The sequence below is a fragment of the Rattus norvegicus genome, chromosome 7 (assembly GCF_036323735.1).
Source record: "Rattus norvegicus strain BN/NHsdMcwi chromosome 7, GRCr8, whole genome shotgun sequence".
NCBI lineage: Eukaryota > Metazoa > Chordata > Mammalia > Rodentia > Muridae > Rattus > Rattus norvegicus.
Window position 1 is genome coordinate 133,416,023 of NC_086025.1, and position 16,558 is coordinate 133,432,580.

At 49.6% G+C, this 16,558-nt stretch overlaps 1 protein-coding gene and 1 long non-coding RNA gene across 8 annotated transcripts in view; one reads left to right on the forward strand and one right to left on the reverse strand.

Moving 5' to 3' along the window:
• The window catches only part of Slc11a2 (solute carrier family 11 member 2), a 48,044-nt gene extending 34,145 nt beyond the window's left edge, over nucleotides 1-13,899 (reverse strand). Inside the window, exon 1 of one of the 5 annotated variants that reach the window (XM_063263061.1) lies at nucleotides 13,621-13,899. In XM_063263061.1, the coding sequence (XP_063119131.1) occupies nucleotides 13,621-13,834 (214 nt within the window). In that variant the 5' untranslated portion in view covers nucleotides 13,835-13,899. Of the gene's footprint in view, nucleotides 1-898; nucleotides 1,036-1,675; nucleotides 1,767-2,862; nucleotides 3,143-13,620 lie in introns of those variants that run through there. The other 4 variants (XM_006242309.5, NM_001399169.1, XM_006242312.5 and 1 more) reach the window with 4 other exon arrangements.
• LOC120093735 (uncharacterized) lies at nucleotides 1,680-3,147 on the forward strand. 3 transcript variants are annotated; one of them, XR_005487420.2, is made up of 3 exons: nucleotides 1,680-1,820; nucleotides 2,164-2,276; nucleotides 2,490-3,147. It is a non-coding gene; the product is annotated as an uncharacterized LOC120093735 (long non-coding RNA). The 3 variants fall into 3 exon arrangements; XR_010053106.1 differs by having other exon boundaries at nucleotides 1,683-1,820; nucleotides 2,056-2,276; XR_005487419.2 differs by lacking the exon at nucleotides 1,680-1,820 and having other exon boundaries at nucleotides 1,829-2,276.
• Nucleotides 13,900-16,558: the final 2,659 nt, after the last annotated feature.

The window sequence follows — 16,558 nt, forward strand, 5'->3', positions numbered from 1 at the left end:
AAAAAGATCCTATTTTGTGGAGATAATTCTCTACAGTCACTCCCTGAGTCACAACTGGGCCGTAGCTGCTCAGTAGCTCTGCTGAGTGACGTGGGTTCTGCTTTCCCAAGAGTAGAGTTTCTGAGATTCACATCCAGCTTCCCTATTCCCCAGCAAGAGGTGCTGGCACAATGTTCAGGAATTCCCCTTCTGAGTCCCACAAGCCTTTCCGGAACATGAGAGACCATGTGTGGCAGTCACTGCCTTTTAGGTCTGTGTCCAAAATAAACTCTTAGCCCAAGCAAGACTGAGAGGGAAGTAGCCAATAAAAAGCATCAGAGAAATCTCAATTTTACACACTTACCAACCACAGAACTACTACAAGAAATAGCCAAAAACGTTACTTTCCAACCTCCTTTAATAAACTCAACAGAAGCCAAGCTGGAGTGGTAAATGTTTGTGATCTCAGGATCGCTTTAAGCTAGAGACCCAACTTGGTCTATACAGCAAGTTCGAGGCCAGTTAAAGATATGTAGCCAGATCTAGTCTTGAAAAGACAAGGCGTCAGAAGGAACTGTCAGCACAGCGCCCCTCTTCACCTGTAATTAGCTGCTCTTGCAGACTAACAGTAGGGCTAGAAAGCCCTGGCCTGGGGGACGGCTGGCAACAGCCCAAGGGATTCTGGGCAAAGACTACTGAGAAGGTTAAAGTCTTTAAGGAAACAGCAGGCACAACCAAGCAGTAATAAAAAATAAAATAAATAAATAAATAAAAAAATGCCGGGTGCTCTAAGCACTTTATGTGTATCAACTAATTTAATACCAGCAGCCCTGTCAGACCCAGCCATCACCCTCCCTTTAAGTGTGTGGATCGCAGGAAAGCTTAAGGAGCCCGAACAAAAAGTTAACACAGCCAAGACCTGATGGGACTCCGTCAGGCTGGAGATGCCGCGATGGGACAAGGTGGAGAGCTTCCTGAGGTTTCCCCACAGGTCACATGGACGATCCCAGATGCCCACCAGTCCTCGCCAGCTCTCCTTCCATATGTGTGCTTTTGCTGCCTTAAATCACACCGTTGAGAAACAAGGGACAGCGGAGTGTCTCCATTTTATACAGAGGAAACTCAACATCTGTCCTGAAGACACCGTTCCAAATAGGATGTGCCAAAGAAGTCGTGGACCGGGGAACCGAAATTGACAAGGAATCCAAACAAGGGAGATTTCAAACTACCCGGCCTAGGACGCCGCAGAGAAAGGGCGCATCCACCGCGTGAAAGGTGTCCCTGAACGAGGCCTGGAAGGCGCAGGGACCCGGGCTGCACGTACAGCCCGGCGACCGAGCAGCACTCAACCCGGAGGCCTGAGGCCTTTGGGCAGACCGAGCAGCTCCGGCGGCCGCTAGACTGACAGGGAGCTGCGCTACGGGAAGCCCCGGCAGGGGCAGGCCCGGGGCTCGGGAAGGGGACTGCGGTCGCGCCCCCGGGCCGGTCAGCGGGTGTCCGGGGTCGCGAAGGACCGAGGCCCGTGACGGTCGGCGCCAATGCTGAGCCCGGAGCCCTCCCGGTCTCCTCGGGATATGGAGCTCCCTCCCCGGGGTTCGCCGCTGCGCCCGCCGCGCAGGCCGCGGGCCGAGCCCCCTCGTACGCCCGCGCACAGCGGAACGTCGTAACCCCTGACCCCGCCAGCACCTCGGCTTACCGGCTCCACCACCTCCTGACACGCCGCGCCGGCGACTCCATATCCCAGGAGCCAGCGCCGACCCAGTCCACCTCCTGCCCTCCCGTGATTGGCCCGGCGGGCGGGAGCCCCTCTTCTCTGATTGGCTGGACCCCTACAGCTGCGGGTACTGCTTGGTCGGCGAACTAGAACCAGAGGCTCCGCCCATCCGGGCTGATCTGGGGGCGGGCCCTGGTGGGGACGAGGCCTAGTTGGGGCGGGGCCATCGGGAGGCGTGGCTCCGCCAGGCGCGCCAAGGTCCTAGTAGTTCAAACCTGCCGGGTTCTCAAATTGGCAACTCCCACCCCCGGAATGCTCGGGACATATACATTTTTGTCATAGTTCCCGCCACTTCCTTTTAGGCAACTACATGCCTATTTCCTCCTAAGAGATGATGGCTCCGAGATACGGCTACACCCGATAATAAGGCACCCTGGCAGTCCCTTTTCTTTTTGATTCTTGGGCCACAGCACGGGACCCACTGACCCAGCGCCAAGAACACCCCACGTCTGGGAGGAACCGAGAAACTTCGACCAGTGGAGCCAGTTCGGCCGCACCCGTCGTCCTGCTTCCAATCTTCACAGTGAGTTGGTTCTCCATCCCACCGGGCTCTGTCTCTTCTCCACTTATTTTATCCTGCCCGCCCCAAAGCAGTCCCTCTCCATCCCCAGCCTCGGCCTCGCTTATGGCCCGACAATCCCCCACAACTTGCCAGGAAGTTTTTAAGAGCCATCAAAAAGGTGTTCTCGATCTCCCCTACAGCAGTAGAGGTGACAGCCCTGTTTTCTTCCTATAGAAACTGCCGAGAGAAATGTTCATTATTTGGTAAGAACGGAGATAGGAAGAAAGGGTAAACCCCAAAGATGGAAACTTAAAAAAAAAAAATAGCAAAAAGCAAACTCCAGACAAACAGAAAAGCCAAAAACCCTGCGAGGGGTTACTGCTCTCCATACAGAACGGTCTCCTGAAAGAAGAGAAACTAAAAATTAATCCCAGCCGTCTCTCCAGCTCATCCGTGGCGTTGGAGAAAGGTTTCTCAAATGTCTCCGAGCCCAGAACCTTTCTTCTGGGACCCTCCGCTGCATCTAGAAAAGAAAAGGGTGAGAGTTGTTTGTGTCAGCGTCCAGGTGTGCTCGGCTGGCCAGCGTCCCTGGGCTGTGGCCACTTACTTAGCTCACAGTTTGGAGCAGCACTTGCTGCTGCCCTCGGCTGCTTCTTCCCCATGGTGCAGAACTGGTTTGACTTTTCCCAGAGCAGCGCAGCCTCTATATATGCAGCCGAGTACGCCTCCCCTTGGCTGGAGAGGACACTCAAGGTAGGTCAAGACTGAGGGAAAAAAATAATCAAACCGCACCCTTCAAAGCATAATCAAATTTCATCTTTGACCGGCCATGAGAAGGAGGCATTGTATTCCTGCCACTCCTGGTTACTAATAAAAATTAATTGAGTTAAAAGTTTTCTTCTGAGATTTCATTTATGTGCCATTCGGCAGGGCAGGACCTGGAGGCGGGCAGTGGGTGCTGATGATGTCGTAGTAAAGGCTTTCGTCCGAAGGCCACTCCCCTGGGAGTGAAGCTGGTTCAGGGACTCCACTGAGGGCTATCGGAGGACTCTGTCCCTGTGAGACGGGAGGTGAAACCAATTAACCCAAAGCCTGACAGTCCACATCCATTTTCCACCCAGTACGTGCCACACTGAAGGGACTAGGAGACTTCAAAGCAGAGGTGAAAATCGCCACCTGGTCTGTCCTTCGGATCTGAAGGCGCCGAGGGCGTTGGCCGGTCAATCAGTGATCTCCAGGCGGGCAGCAAAGTGAGGCAGAATCAGAACTTAGTACCTGATGGAAAAGGAAAGGTCCTGAGGCAGCGAAACAGAAACCCAGGGCAAGGATTTCTCAGTGGGGGAAGAAAGCTTACTGAGTGGGGTGAAATTTGCCTCCTGGAAACAAATGTTGTACCTAAGAATGGAGAGAAGAGCAGCTGATTCTGATTGCCAGCGCAGGCTGCACATCTAAGCTTCATGTTCCTGAGAACCATGGGCTTCCTGAGCAGTATCCCAGAAGAAAGTCTCCATGCCTGCTCACCCCCCTCAGCCCCTGAAAGTCCTAGGTTAAGATGTGATCTGCTCCCAGCTCTGGTGGCTGTCAGTTGCCTTAAGGCAAAGTTGCCTTTGCAGAGAAGGCTGAGGACAACTTGTCCTCGGAAAATAGAAGTTGCCCGTAAAACCATCCGTGAAAATCAAATCTGGCAGAGGAAAGACTTGAATTCATGAATTCTCAAAGAGAAGCAGGGATGAGGATGTAGTTGACCGGTAAAGCATGGGGCTCTGGGCTCCATTGTTACACACACACCACACACCACATGTACCACATACACACATACCACACATACAACACACACACACACCACAAATCAAAAACATACACCACACAACATACACACCACATACACACATACCACACATACAACACACACACACCACAAATCAAATACATACACCACACACCATACACACCACATACATATACACCACACATACACCACATACATATACCACATACATATACCACATATACCACACACACCAAATACACACATAACACCACACACACCACACACCAAATGCATATATACACACACACATACACCACAGGCCACACACCAAATACATATGTACACACACCACACCCATACATACATGCCAAATACATACATACACACATACCACATATACACGAACTGAAATAAAAACCATGTAGGTTATGGTGATAAACACTTTTAATCCCAGTACTCAGGAGGCAGAGGCAGGTAGGTCTCTGAGTTTGAGGCCAGTCTGGTCTACAGAGTGATTCCAGGACAGCCAGGGCAGAAAAAAAAGTCAGGAAATGGTCTTGTATGGTCTTCAAGTGTTTCTCCGGCACACCCAGTCTACTCTTGTTGCTCTGTTCCTCAAGTCTCATTTCTAGTCACCCCAACAGAACTGAATTCTTTTCTATACACACCGTGTTTCACACTTCACAAACATCTGTTCATCCTCACACTCAGGAGACAGAAACTACCATCTTCCATTTGAAGATTAATCAGTGATTTACGAGGGGTAGGTAATTTGCCTAAAGACACACAGGTAGGGGATGCAGAAATGACTCAGCTATAAAAGCCCTGGATGTTCTTCTGAGGACCGGGGTTCAATTCCCAGCACCCACATGGCAGCTCACCACTGTCTGTAACTCCAGTTCCAGGGGATCTGACACCCTCACACAGACAAACATGCAGGCAAAATATCAATACACATAAAAATAAATCTTAAGAAGGGAGAGGCATAGATAGTTAGCCAGCAAAGCTAGATTCAGACACAGCTCCGTTAGACGTGGCAGCCTGCACACAGTGTGTCTTGTACACTAAAACCTATTCTCTTCCATTCAGATCTAGCTCAGAGACACCGCGAAATGTTCGTACTGCAGCAATGGTGGCACCTTTCTGCACAGATGTCAGTGCCTATGGATAGCACTGGTTAATGTGGCTCTCCCTGTAACCCCCAGGAGATACGGGGTTTCTCTGTGTAGCTCTGGCTCTCCTGGGGCTTCTTCTGTGCACCTGGCCTTGAACTCCGAGATCTGCCTGCCTCTGCCTCCTGAGTGCTGGAGTAAAGATGTGCAGCACCATGCCCAGCGAATAATAAGGGTTTTTTTTTTAAATAGATTTTGTTTAATCATATGTATAATGTATAGAAATCCCATATATGTAAGTACTGTGAACACAGGGCCTACAGAGGACTCCTGACACCTGGGGCTGGGGTACAGAAAGTCAGGAGCTGCTCAGCATGGGTGCTGGGAACTACATCTAGGTCCTCTGGAAGACCAGTGCTTGTTCTTCACCCCTGAACCATCCTCCAGCCCAGTGTGGATCTTACAACATATACCTCTTATAAATTGTCTTTTTTTTTTTTAATTTATTTAATTTTGTTAGGTATATGAATATAGCTGTCTTCAGACACACCAGAAGAGGGCCTCAGATCCCTTTACAGATGGTTGTGAGCCACCATGTGGTTGCTGGGATTTGAACTCAGGACCTCTGGAGGAGCAGTCGGTGCTCCTAACCACTGAGCCACCTCTCCAGCCCACAACACACAGCTCCTCTTCTTCCCATGAGTTCCATCTGCCCACTGGAAGTATCTTTTTCATGCTTTTTTTTTAGCTCAAGAACTTCCTAAAATTTACTATTGCTATTGGGAATCTTTTCCTGGAAAACCACTCTTCCAGGTTCCTCAAAATACCTTTGGGGCCAAGGAGATAACAGTCCACAAGAAAGGTGTTCGCAGTGAAATCCTAGTGACCTGACTTGGAGCAGAGGAAGCCACATAAAGGTGGAAGGAAAGGGCGGATTCCTCAGAGTAGCCTCTGCTTTCCACTCAAGCACATCACACACCCACCCGATAACAATATTAATACACAACCTTAAAAAGCAACTCTGTGCTTGTCCTCTGACTCCTTTGACAAGGACCCCAGGGCCTCAAACCTAAGGGAATTGGCAAAGCTCCCTCGGGTGCTTTGGGAACACTTACAGAAAGTGAGCCCTGAGCTTCCTGCTGGATGTGTAGCTCGAGACTGCTCCCCTGCAGAGACCTCCCACCAAGCGAGCTAACCTTCCCTTCTTTCCTGTCCATAATAAACAAGGTCCACTCCATTCCGCTTTTCTGTGTGTGTGTCTGTGTGTGTGTCTGTGTGTGTGTCTGTGTGTGTGTGTGTGTCTGTGTCTGTGTCTGTGTGTGTGTCTGTGTGTGTGTCTGTGTCTGTGTCTGTGTCTGTGTCTGTGTCTGTGTCTGTGTCTGTGTCTGTCTGTGTCTGTGTCTGTGTCTGTACCTGTGTCTGTGTCTGTGTCTGTGTCTGTGTCTGTCTGTGTCTGTGTCTGTGTCTGTGTCTGTGTCTGTGTCTGTGTCTGTGTCTGTGTCTGTACCTGTGTCTGTGTCTGTGTCTGTGTCTGTGTCTGTGTCTGTGTCTGTGTCTGTGTGTGTGTCTGTGTGTGTGTGTGTGTCTGTGTGTGTGTGTGTCTGTGTCTGTGTGTGTGTCTGTGTGTGTGTCTGTGTGTGTGTCTGTGTGTGTGTCTGTGTGTGTGTCTGTGTCTGTGTCTGTGTCTGTGTCTGTGTCTGTGTCTGTACCTGTGTCTGTGTCTGTGTCTGTGTCTGTGTCTGTGTCTGTGTCTGTGTCTGTGTCTGTGTCTGTGTCTGTGTCTGTCTGTGTCTGTGTCTGTGTCTGTGTCTGTGTCTGTACCTGTGTCTGTGTCTGTGTCTGTGTCTGTGTCTGTCTGTGTCTGTGTCTGTGTCTGTGTCTGTGTCTGTGTCTGTGTCTGTGTCTGTGTGTGTGTCTGTGTCTGTGTCTGTGTCTGTGTGTGTGTCTGTGTCTGTGTCTGTGTCTGTGTCTGTGTCTGTCTGTGTCTGTGTCTGTGTCTGTGTCTGTGTCTGTGTCTGTGTCTGTGTCTGTGTCTGTACCTGTGTCTGTATCAGTCCTTCATTTTCTCTGTGGCCCCGTCAGGTTTCCAGGACTAAGCCCTGCAGGGACTTGCAAGCACTTCTATCTCTGCTTAACAAATTAACTCATGGGGCTGGAGAGAGATGGCTCAGAGGTTAAGAGCACTGTCTGCTCTTCCAGAGGTCCTGAGTTCAATTCCCAGCAACCACATGGTGGCTCACAACCACCTATAATCAGGTCTGGTGCCCTCTTCTGGCCTGTAGTTGCATACATGCAGGCAGAAAGCTGTATGATGTATACATAATAAATAAATAAATGTTTTTTTTAAAAAAAAAAAAACGAATTAACTCATTGTATATATACTTACTGAGAACCTACCATGTTCCCAGCACAAGTTGGATGCTTCATGTAGAAGTAATAAGAGAAGCACAAGCCATCACTGATGGTTGGTTTTGTGCCTTTTCTCCCAATAAATTGAGCGTTCAGTAGCCACCTTTGATCTCCACCTGGAGGGGGAGGGGCAGGGGCAGGGGCAAGGGTAAGGGCAGGGGCAGGGGCAGGGGCAGGGGCAGGGGCATCTCGTGAGTTCCAGGCTAGCCAGGGATATGTAGTGAGACCTGGGTGTGGGTGTGGGGCTGTCCTGTGTTTGTGCAGTTGTAGCTGGCCTACTCCTGTTGGAGTGTCCTATGAATGTTCTACAGATGGATGGATAGATAGATGGATGGGGTGCTTTATAACAGGTTAAACATGGTATAATTCATGGTATAACCCGGTCTCCCCTCCAGAAACCTGCTATCCCCCACCCCACCCCGCACTTCTATGAGGGTGTTGCCCTGCCAACCCACCCACTCCCTCTCACCTCCCCATCCTGACATTCCCCTACACTGGGGCATCGAGCCTTGGTAGGACCAAGGGCCTCTCCTCCCATTGATGCCCAATAAGGCCATCCTCTGCTACATATGCAGCTGGAACCATAGGTCCATCCCTGTGTTCTCTTGGGATGGTAGTTTAGTCCCTGGATGTTATAACCCTTAAACAGTAAGGGATGGTATGTACTCTTTTCAAAGTTAGGCTTTACACCAGAAAGATTCTTCCCTAGATGCTGCTAGCCTTAGAAGCCATACACACACACACACACACACACACACACACACACACACACACACACACACAGAGAGAGAGAGAGAGAGAGAGAGAGAGAGAGAGAGAGAGAGAGAGAGAGCAAGCTCGAACTCTTCTACCCCGCTCCTGCCCTATGCCCTTTGAGAATAAAGCACGGTTTAGGGAAGAGTTGAAACAAGGTCTTAGGTAGCCCAGACTGGCCATGAATGCACTATGTAGTCCACATTGGCCTTGTGATCTTCCTTCAGACAGGGTCTGCACTCACTTTGTAGAAGCTCACTTTATGGGCCCAGCTGGCCTCCAACTCACTGAGATCCACCCACTTGCCTTTGTCTTCTGAGTGCTGGGATTAAAGTTGTGTCACACACACACACACACACACACACACACACACACACACACACACACGACTATGAAGGATTTACTGTTCCAGCCGTTGGTAGATGAAAGGCTGCTGGCAGACGGCCTTGGGTGTCTGGTCCTTCCCCATTCCTCAGAGCCTACCATCCAGTGGGAGTGGTCCAACATCCCGGCTCAGCTGCTCCGGCCCAGCCTGCCAGCCTGGCTTGCTTCCATTCCCTCGATATCGATACCAAGTGTGTGTCCTGATAAACTCCCCCTGGGTACAGCCTTGGGGTGGCTTCCCCCGCTTCTTTTTCAGTAACTCAAGGTCAAAGTTATCAGGAGAAGTGACTTCATTCACTCTACGGCTTCTCTCCTCGCCTTTTCTCCACCCTTTTTCTCAACAGGAATCATGGAGGCCAGCTGTAGCAGAACCGGACTTCTGCCACATGTATGGCCAATAATGCCATACCTGTGCCTCTAGCCGTGCCACGGTGTTCCCTAGTCCTCGTCCTCCTCCTCCTCCTCCTCCACCTAGGCATTCCTTAGACTCAATCCTAAATCTTCTAATTATCCAGTTTCTCAAGGATAGATAAAGCTGAAGAAAGAACACATCGTAAGATAAGATAGCACAGAATCTCACCTCCAGCTGGGAAACTAGTGTGGTCAAGTCAACTCATTTCTTATCTACACTTCTTTGTTTTCTGTGAGGCAGGTTCCCATAGCTGAGGCTCCCCGCATAGCCAAGGCTAGCCTTGAACCCCTGATCCGCCAGCCTTTACCTCCCCAGTGCTAGGCATATTTGTGCCACCGTGGTTAGTTTGTTGCATTTCTTCGCCTGTACTGAGTGGATACCTCCCCTCCCCGGGAAATGGTCTTTTAGTTTTCCTGCTGTTCCAGTGTTGTCTATACTGGAACATTGTTGCTCTGGCCAGACTTCACTGGGCCAACTCCTTGTTCTTGAGGTCTCATGTTAAACCCTCCTACCGAAGGGCCTCCCGTGACCCCGACACCTGCAGAAAGCTCTGCTCCTTGGAACTCTGGACTGCGTCCTGCCTACCGCACAGCTCTGTCCATGGATTGCTTCTGTAGATATCCGTGCTCGGCTCTCCACAGCAGGCCTTTATTCTGTGTACAGCTGCATGTCTGGGTTTAAAGCTAAGGTCCCGGTTCCTAACCACAGCTCCATACCTGTCTAGTGACACCAGAATGTCACTCTGCAGCTGCTCTCTAGAGGATGCGAGCATCTATGGCAATCATTCCCCCTCCAGACCTCCAGCTGCAGTCAACACTGGCAGGTCCCAGATGGTCCTGTGCACACAAACCAGCAGGTTCTTGGAGGCCTGGGCTGCTGCAGAGGCTGTGGAAGAGCCCTGCCCACCGGCTGGCTCCTCATGGCTTGCTCAACAGTCCTTTACAGGCAACTGTTAATCACCTTATGCCCTACAGACTTGCCTCTGGGCAATCTGATGAAGGCCTCCTCTTAACTGAGATCCCTCTTCCCAGATAACTCTAACTAGTGTCAAGTTGACAAAGAACTAACCAGGACACTGCTCTTAATGACTGCAGTGTCTCTCTGATCAACTTATCTGCCTTACCGTTTAGAAAGGTTTAGTGGCTTCTAAATAGCTTGAGGAGGAGGAGGGGCGTGAGCTCACGGTGAATGCCGATTTCCCGAAACTGTGGGGGTGTTATTTTACAGTTTTGGGGAACAGGGTCTCGATATTTCGCTCAGGCTATCTTCAAGTTTGCAATCCTCCTACCTCAGACTCCTTCCTAAATGTTGGAGTTACTGGCATGTGCCGCCGTACCCTCTCCACATCTCCCACCACACAGCAACACCCTTCTCTCCACGTGCCTGCCATTCAAATCCTTTATTCAAGTTGAGCTCCGTTATTTTCTGTTTTCTAAGTACACCTGGCTCTCCTCAGGCTCCTGTGCTCCTGCTGTTGGCGATCACACACACACACACACACACACACACACACACACACACACACACACACCCCATTATATTATGAAGATTGTTACTGTACAGAACTTGGGAGGCAGAAGCAGGTAGTGAATTTGAAGGTAGCCTAATCTACATAGGGAGTTCCAGGACAGCCAGAGCTCTGTAGAGAGACCCCCATCTCCAAACAAAACAAAACACAACACACAAAGCAAACCAAAACACCCCAAAAGACTGTTGCTGGACGTTACAAGTGACTCGTTATCCCTGACAATATACTCAGCATATCAACTGTACTCAGTAGCGAGGACATCAAATTTTAGGTGAGATTTGACACTGTATGTAAGTAAACTGCAATCGTTTCCTTCAGAACTATGTACACAATTATTTTACCTTTTTTTTTTTTACCTTTTAGAAACTATGTATCGTGTGTGTGTGTGTGTGTGTGTGTGTGTGTGTAGGAGCATGTGAGCCACGGCTCGTGGTGTGTAGGGAGCCAGTTCTCTCCTCCCTCCCTGGGATCCACGGATCAAACACAGGTATTCAGGCTAACGTAGCAGGCACCTTTACCTGCTGGGCCATCTCAAGGGCCCATGAATGCATCATTTTGTTCTGATATCAATTCTATGAGTCCTGGGGGTTTATTGCTCAATGAGACAGCCTGCCTACCATTCAAAATGCTCTGGGCAGGTTTTCTGCAGCTGCCAAAAAAAAAAAAAAAAAAAAAAAAAGAACAAGAAAGAGTAATCACAATACTTTTGAAACTGAGGCAGGAGGATGACACCTTTGAGAAAGCCTGAGCTATATAAAGAGACCTGTAACTAACTAAATAAGTTCATAGAATACATAAAAAGACAGCATTGGAAAACGCCTCAGAGAGCAAGGAAGGTGCTGCTTATAGAACCTTGTGTTAATTATGGGTGTATATAGATGGAGTTGATTTAAACTACCTTTTTTTTTCTTTTCTTTTCTTTTCCTTTTCTTTTTTTTCTCAAGACAGAGTTTCTCTATGCAGCTCTGGCTGTCCCAAGTGCTGGGTGCAGTGCTGGGGGCAGTGTTGAGGGGGCAGTGCTGGGGTGCAGTGCAGTACCCACTTATGAGGCATAGCTTCACTGTTCAGCCCAGGTTGGCCTTGAACTCTAGATCCTCCTGCCTCAGCCTTTGGACCATGGGCCTATGGGCTCACATCGGCCTCAGGCCTGACTCAGACTCAGCAGAAGCACATAGAGCTCTTGCTCTGTCAATTATTGGCTCTATGCTTTTGAACATGCTTGATTTCTCTAAACTTTTAGTTTAATGAGGGGAAAATATGTGTGCTGGGTATAATTCCTTACACTTGTAATCCAAAGGGAGGCTGAGGCAGAAGGATCCTAAGGTCGGGTAAGCCTGGGCTACACAGTGAGTTTCATGTCATCCTCACAGAAGATAGGGGTTGGGGGAGAACAGGATACAGTGGCTGCAGTCCCAGCACTTGGGAGGTAGAAGCAGGAACATTCAGACTTCAAAGTCATCCTCAGCTACACGGTGAGTTTGAACCTGTTCCAAAACAAACAGGCGAGACCCCTAGAACATTCACCTTACTCATAACCTTGTTCAAAATAAGTTCTGTGTGTGGAAGATTATTTTGTGAAGTACTGAGACCCTGCAGATACCAAGCAAACAGGTAAAAACTGGTGGCTACAAGTGGTACAGATGTTTTGGAGGGGTCTGTCTGTCTGTTTTTTGTTCTTCAAGGCAGAGTTTCTGTCTAGCCCTGGCTGCTCTGGAACTTGCTTTGTAGACCAGGCTGGCCTGGAACTCAGAGATCTGCCTCCTGAGTTCTGGGACTAAACGTGTGTGAGTTTGGGTTTTAAAGGCAGGGTCTCCCTGTGGAGCCCAGGCTGGCTTCTCCTGCCTGGACCTCTTCACTGTTTACTTCTGATTTGATTGTCAGCAGCAGAAATCTGGTTGTGCTGGAAAGGACCTGAGTCACGAACAGGATTGGGAAACAAAGACAGAGTGAGTTTAGGACACGGCTTTTCTAGGAGCCTAGACACCATCCCAAAGCCACTCTCCCTGTGGCTGGCTCTCAGCTTTCATTTCTGCTTCAGAACCAGCATGGTTTTATTCTTAGGCCAGCTTCCATAGTGGAGCAAACAGACCACCACCTGCTCTAGGCTGGCTCTTTCTCTCAGGATAGTACAGAAAGAGTGTTTCACTCCTACAGCTCCAGCCCTGGTCTCATGCCTCCCCTGGGTCACAAATCAAATCCAAAACCAAAAACAATTGCTAGGGGCACTCGGGACACAAAGTGACCCCTGGACCTAGAGGAGTCACCCAGACTGAACAGAGACCCACAGAGTCTTCTCAAAGAGACGAGCAGAGCTTCAGAATGTCACGGTGCCTAACACTGGAAAGGGCATCTTTTAGAAAGATGTCATAACCTTTAATCCCTGCACTTGGGAGGTGGAGGCAGGTGGATACCTATGAGTTTGAGGCTAGCCTGGGCTACATGGGGAATTCTAGGCCAGCCAGGGTACAGTTTCAAAAAGAAACTGGGGCCAGTGAAATGTCCAGCAGGTAAAGGTGCGCATCGCGGGGGCTGGGGATTTAGCTCAGTGGTAGAGCGCTTACCTAGGAAGCGCAAGGCCCTGGGTTCGGTCCCCAGCTCCGAAAAAAAGAACCAAAAAAAAAAAAAAAAAAGGTGCGCATCGCCAGATCTCGTAGCCTAGGTTGGACCCTCAGGAACAGTGAGATGTCCAACAGGTAAAGGTGCCCATCATCTGACCTGATAGCCTAGGTTGGACCCTCAGGACCCAATGCTAGGAGAGAACTGACTCTCACAAGGTGTCCTACATACTCACTAAGGCATGTGACACGCACGAGCACACATGTACACATATGCCCACACTCATGTGCAAGTGCATGCACACACACACACACACATACATGCACACCGATGTAAAATAATTTAAAGGGGAGGTGTACTAGGCAGGGTTCTCTAGAACAACAGAATGTATAGAATGAATCCCTCTATCCATATGAAGAGGATTCACTACAATTACTCACTGGCTGCAGTCCAGCTAATCCAACAATGGATGGATGTGAAGGAAAAGTCCAAGAATCCAGTAGCTGCTTTGTCCTCCGGCTGGATGCCCCGGCTGGTCTTCAGAGTACGCTGGGATCTCAAAGAAGCAGGCGCCATGCCAGTGACGGAACGGACTTGCCAGCGGGGAGAGTAACAGATTAAAGGTGTGCCTTCCTGTCTCAAGACCCAGAGCATAGGCGTGTGTGCATAGATCTCCCTACTTCAAACTAGGCAAAAATCCCTCGCTGGTCTGCCCTCCACTCTGGGATTTTAATTAACTCCAGGTATAATCAAGTTGACAACCAAGAACAGCCATCACAAGTGGCAGCAAAAGCTGTGGACAGAAATAAGGGTATTTTAGAAGGGACATAGTAGTTTCCAGAAAACCTTGCTAACTTGTGTGTGTACATATATGTTCACGTGTGTGTGTGGATGTTGGGTGGTGTGCATGTGTGCGTGTGTAAGCCAAAGGGCTGATGTCTTCCTGCATCACTCTTCACAATGAAGTTCCAATGTATGAGTGTGTGTGTGTGTGTGTGTGTGTGTGCATGAATACATACATATGTGTATATTTTTTTATTTTTTCCGTTTAAAAAGTGGGGTGTGTGTGGGGTGGGAGGAGGCAGGTTTTCTCCGTGTAGCCCTGGCTTGGCTGTCCTGGAACTCCCTAGATTAGGCTCACCTTGAACTCACAGAGATCCACCTGCCTCTGCCTCCCAAACGCTGGAACTAAAGGAATGCGTCACCACGCCCGGCTTCACTATATTATTTTGTGAGGCAGCAGCATCTCTCACTGAAGTTGGAGCTCACTGGTTCAGCTAGACTGACTGGCCAGCGGACTGCCTTCATTCCACAGCACCGGGCTTATGGGAATGAATCACCACGCCCGGCCCTTACAGGGTGATCACGCTCTGCTTCCAGTTGAGGCGAGCATCTCTCTGCCTCAGTCAGTGGTTTGGAAGCACAAGTCTGGCTGAAGTACAGGAGTAACCGATATGAGCACCCATCTCAGAGAGAACCTGGAGCTAGAAGGAACAGCAAGTGAAAAACTTGAGGACAAGCTGGGCAGCAGTGGTACACACCTTTGATCCCAGCACAAGGGAGGCAGAGGCAGGTGGATCTCTGAGTTCGAGGCCAGCCTGGTCTACAAGTGAATTCCAGGACAGCCAGGGCTACGCAGAGAGGCCCTGTATCTTAGTGTTAGGGTTTCTATTGCTGTGACAAAACACCGCGACCATAAAGCAAGTTGGGGAGCTGGGCACGGTGGCACGTGCCTTTGATCCTGGTAATCAGGAGGCAGAGGCAGGCAAATCTCTGTGAGGTCGAGAGGCCAGCCTGGTCTACAAAGAGAGTTCCAGGACAGCCAGGGCTACACAGAGAACCCAGTCCCCTCCAAAAAAGAAGCAAGTTGGTGGCAGGAGCTGATACAGAGGCCATGGAGAGGCGCTGCTTACTGGTTTGCTCAGCCTGCTTTCTTCTAGAACACAGGACCACCTGCCCAGGGAGGGCACCACCTACAATGCGTTGGGCTCTCCCATATTGATTGCTAACTGAGAACATTCCTTACAGCTGGATCTCGTGGTGGCATTTCCTCAATGGAGGCTCCTTCCTCTTTGACTCTAGCTTGTGTCAAGTTGACACAAAACCGTCCAGCAAACCCAGTCTCAAAACACAGAAAACAAAAAGAAAGAAAAGAAAGGAAGGAAGGAAGGCAGGCAGGCAGGCAGGCTCTAGGACAGGGTGGGCAGCTTCTGGAATGAGATGTGCACATCTGTTAGCACACATATTGGCATTTGGTGGGAAGACATTAACACCTATTTCCCTACTCTGAAGGGACAGCATATTTGCATTATTTTGTTTTTGAGGTAGTCTTACAATGTGGCTGCGTGTGGCCTTGAACTACCAACCTCCTTTTGCCTCTGCATCCCAAGCGCTAGGAGTATAGGCATGAGCCACTGTCACCACATGAAGCGACATTTTCCCCAAAGGCAGTATGGAACTGTAAAACCCTGGAGTAATTTTTAGGCTTAGAATGTTGTTGCTCGGGGTTGGGGATTTAGCTCAGTGGTAGAGCGCTTGCCTAGGAAGCGCAAGGCCCTGGGTTTGGTCCCCAGCTCCGAAAAAAAAGAACCAAAAAAAAAAAAAAAAAAAAAAAGAATGTTGTTGCTCGACGTGCAAGGCCTTGCACTTAATCTTCAGCACAGGGGAGGAAAAAAAAAAAACCTGATTCATCTCAGCCAGGTTTAGGAATCTTCCTCCACATGTAAAAATGTTCCTCTGTGGAGAGTGCTTTGAGGCAGGGGACTTCTGGTCTCCTCCAGGAACTAAATCCCCAAGAGCAGCTCAGGGTAACCTGCCATGCACCAGAAGACTGAGGATTGGGCCAACACGGGCTCACTCGAGAACGTCCCTCAAAGAGGTTCCTGAACTCTGACCCTTTGCTCTGACTGCCGTGGACGTGCCAGGCAGCACTAAGTGGCTCCCAAGGGTGGATCCTGCTGATGCTGGGTAAAGGTCCCCTTATTTAATGCCAAGGACTACACAAAGTAAAAGTTCCTCTGATCTCAAGCCTTAGCAAAGGTTATGCTGCCTGGGAGAGGAAAGGCTTAGGGTGGCTCACATGTGTGCACGGTGGAGAGGCGGGAGAAATGAGAAGGCGAGAGACACGCCCTCACTAACTGAATCGTTACAGTTCCTGTAACTAACCTGAACCAGGGGCTCTTCCCTGATAACACACTCAGCCTTTGTCCACACTGACTTCTAAAGGTTTGGGTCTTTCATTTTGGGTGTGGAGAAAGACTTTATTTCCCTGAAACTTGCACCCACAACCACAATGTCAATTCTTGTGACGTTAAATTTCTGTAGCACTGGTGGGGCAGAAGAAAGACCTCTTCAAGGCCAGGTGCGTCGCTGTGGCAA